Here is a 1,837-nt window from a genome sequence, read left to right as displayed (position 1 = left end):
GTTTCTGTTTCTTTTTTTTAATAGATTTTTTTTCTAATGAAAGTTCTTAAGATTTACTCTTTTTAAAAAAAATTTTTTTTATAAAGTTTAAAAATAAAAAAAATTTTTTTTTTTCATTGTGCTGGGTCTTCGTTGCTGCTAGGCTTTCCCTACCTGTGGTGAGCGGGGCTACTGTTGATTGCGGTGCACAGGCTTCTCATTGTGGTGGCTTCTCATTGCAAAGCACAGGCTCTAGGCACACCAGCTTCAGTAGTTGCAGCACACAGACTCAGTAGCTGCAGCTTGCAGGCTCTAGATTGTGGGCTCAGGAGTTGATGCACATGGACTTAGTTGCTCTGCAGCATGTAGTATCTGCCTGGACCAAGGATCAAACCCATGTCACCTGCATTGGCAGGTGGATTCCTAGCCACTGTGCCGCTAGGCAAGTCCAGGTTTCTATTTCTTATGACTAAATGTTCTTCAAGACACCTATCCATTTATAAACTAAAGACAAAATGAGATACCTTTGTATCTATGCTTTGAGGAAAGGCAGCATTTGCCAATGGGAGTGATGCCAAAGGATCTAAGTAATGGGAAGGACTCTTTTTCCAAGGTTACTGCCTATCCAGGACCTGAAATAACTACTGTCTCTATCTGTGACCCTGCTTACTATCCCACCTGGTAGCATTGGGATGATATCAGAAGCTCAGCTATGACTCATATAGACAAAAATGGCCCTGAAGGTGGATATCCAGCTTCTGGCTTCTGGCACAACATTGGTAGGTCTCCCTGTCCAATGGAATGGCTTGGTTTACGGTGAGCACCAACTGAGATGATATTTCACTGATACCATCTCTCTCAGGGTCCTATTTAAGTCTCAGTTGCTTCAAGCTTGTCTCAAGGGAACAATCTCAAAACTTGTCCTTGCACAAAAACATGGTTCCCGCCTCATTTTCTTCTTTCTTAAGCCATACAGTTGGTTTCCCTCCTGGGAAGTTGAGCTGAGGGTGTGCATTCATTCTGGAATAGGAAGGAAAGTGTTAGCCATGGAAGACAGGTATATACATGGTTAACTAAATCCACTCACATAAAAATGTTGAGGCAGAGATGGGGCTGCTCCATAGACACTGAATACCACCCTGTTAGAAGAGTAACCTACAGACTATACCTGTATCTGAGGGAGGTCTGCAATCCCAGTTCTTCATTAATTCTGAAGTGGTTTATATTTTATTTCTATTCTTCAACTGGAACTTCTATAGGCCTTTTAACTATTAAAGAGTTCTTTTGTATACATTTATGGTATAGTCCTAGAGACAGGCATTATTTTTCCCATTATACAGATAAACTGAGGCACAGAGTGATTAAGTGGTTGCTACTATGCTAAAGCCTTTGACTGTGTGGATCACAATAAACTGTGGAAAATTCTGAAAGAGATGGGAATACCAGACCACCTGATCTGCCTCTTGAGAAATTTGTATGCAGGTCAGGAAGCAACAGTTAGAACTAGACATGGAACAACAGACTGGTTCCAAATAGGGAAAGGAGTACGTCAAGGCTGTATATTGTCACCCTGCTTATTTAACTTATATGCAGAGTACATCATGAGAAACGCTGGGCTGGAAGAAGCACAAGCTGGAATCAAGATTGCTGGGAGAAATATCAATAACCACAGATATGCAGATGACACCACCACCTTTATGGCAGAAAGTGAAGAGGAACTCAAAAGCCTCTTGATGAAAGTGAAAGTGGAGAGTGAAAAAGTTGGTGTAAAGCTCAACATTCAGAAAATGAAGATCATGGCATCCGGTCCCATCACTTCATGGGAAATAGATGGGGAAACAGTGGAAACAGTGTCAGA

The 1,837-nt window shown here is 41.5% G+C and overlaps 1 protein-coding gene across 1 annotated transcript in view; it reads right to left on the bottom strand.

Moving 5' to 3' along the window:
- The window catches only part of CD160 (CD160 molecule), an 11,376-nt gene extending 10,068 nt beyond the window's left edge, over positions 1-1,308 (bottom strand). Inside the window, 1 exon segment of the mRNA XM_010833269.1 lies at positions 697-1,308. Coding sequence (XP_010831571.1) covers positions 697-998 — 302 coding nt within the window. The 5' untranslated portion in view covers positions 999-1,308.
- Positions 1,309-1,837: the final 529 nt, after the last annotated feature.

Source organism: Bison bison, unplaced genomic scaffold, assembly GCF_000754665.1.
Source record: "Bison bison bison isolate TAMUID 2011002044 unplaced genomic scaffold, Bison_UMD1.0 scf7180017863325, whole genome shotgun sequence".
Classification (NCBI taxonomy): domain Eukaryota; kingdom Metazoa; phylum Chordata; class Mammalia; order Artiodactyla; family Bovidae; genus Bison; species Bison bison.
This window is presented reverse-complemented; position numbering and strand designations above follow the sequence as displayed.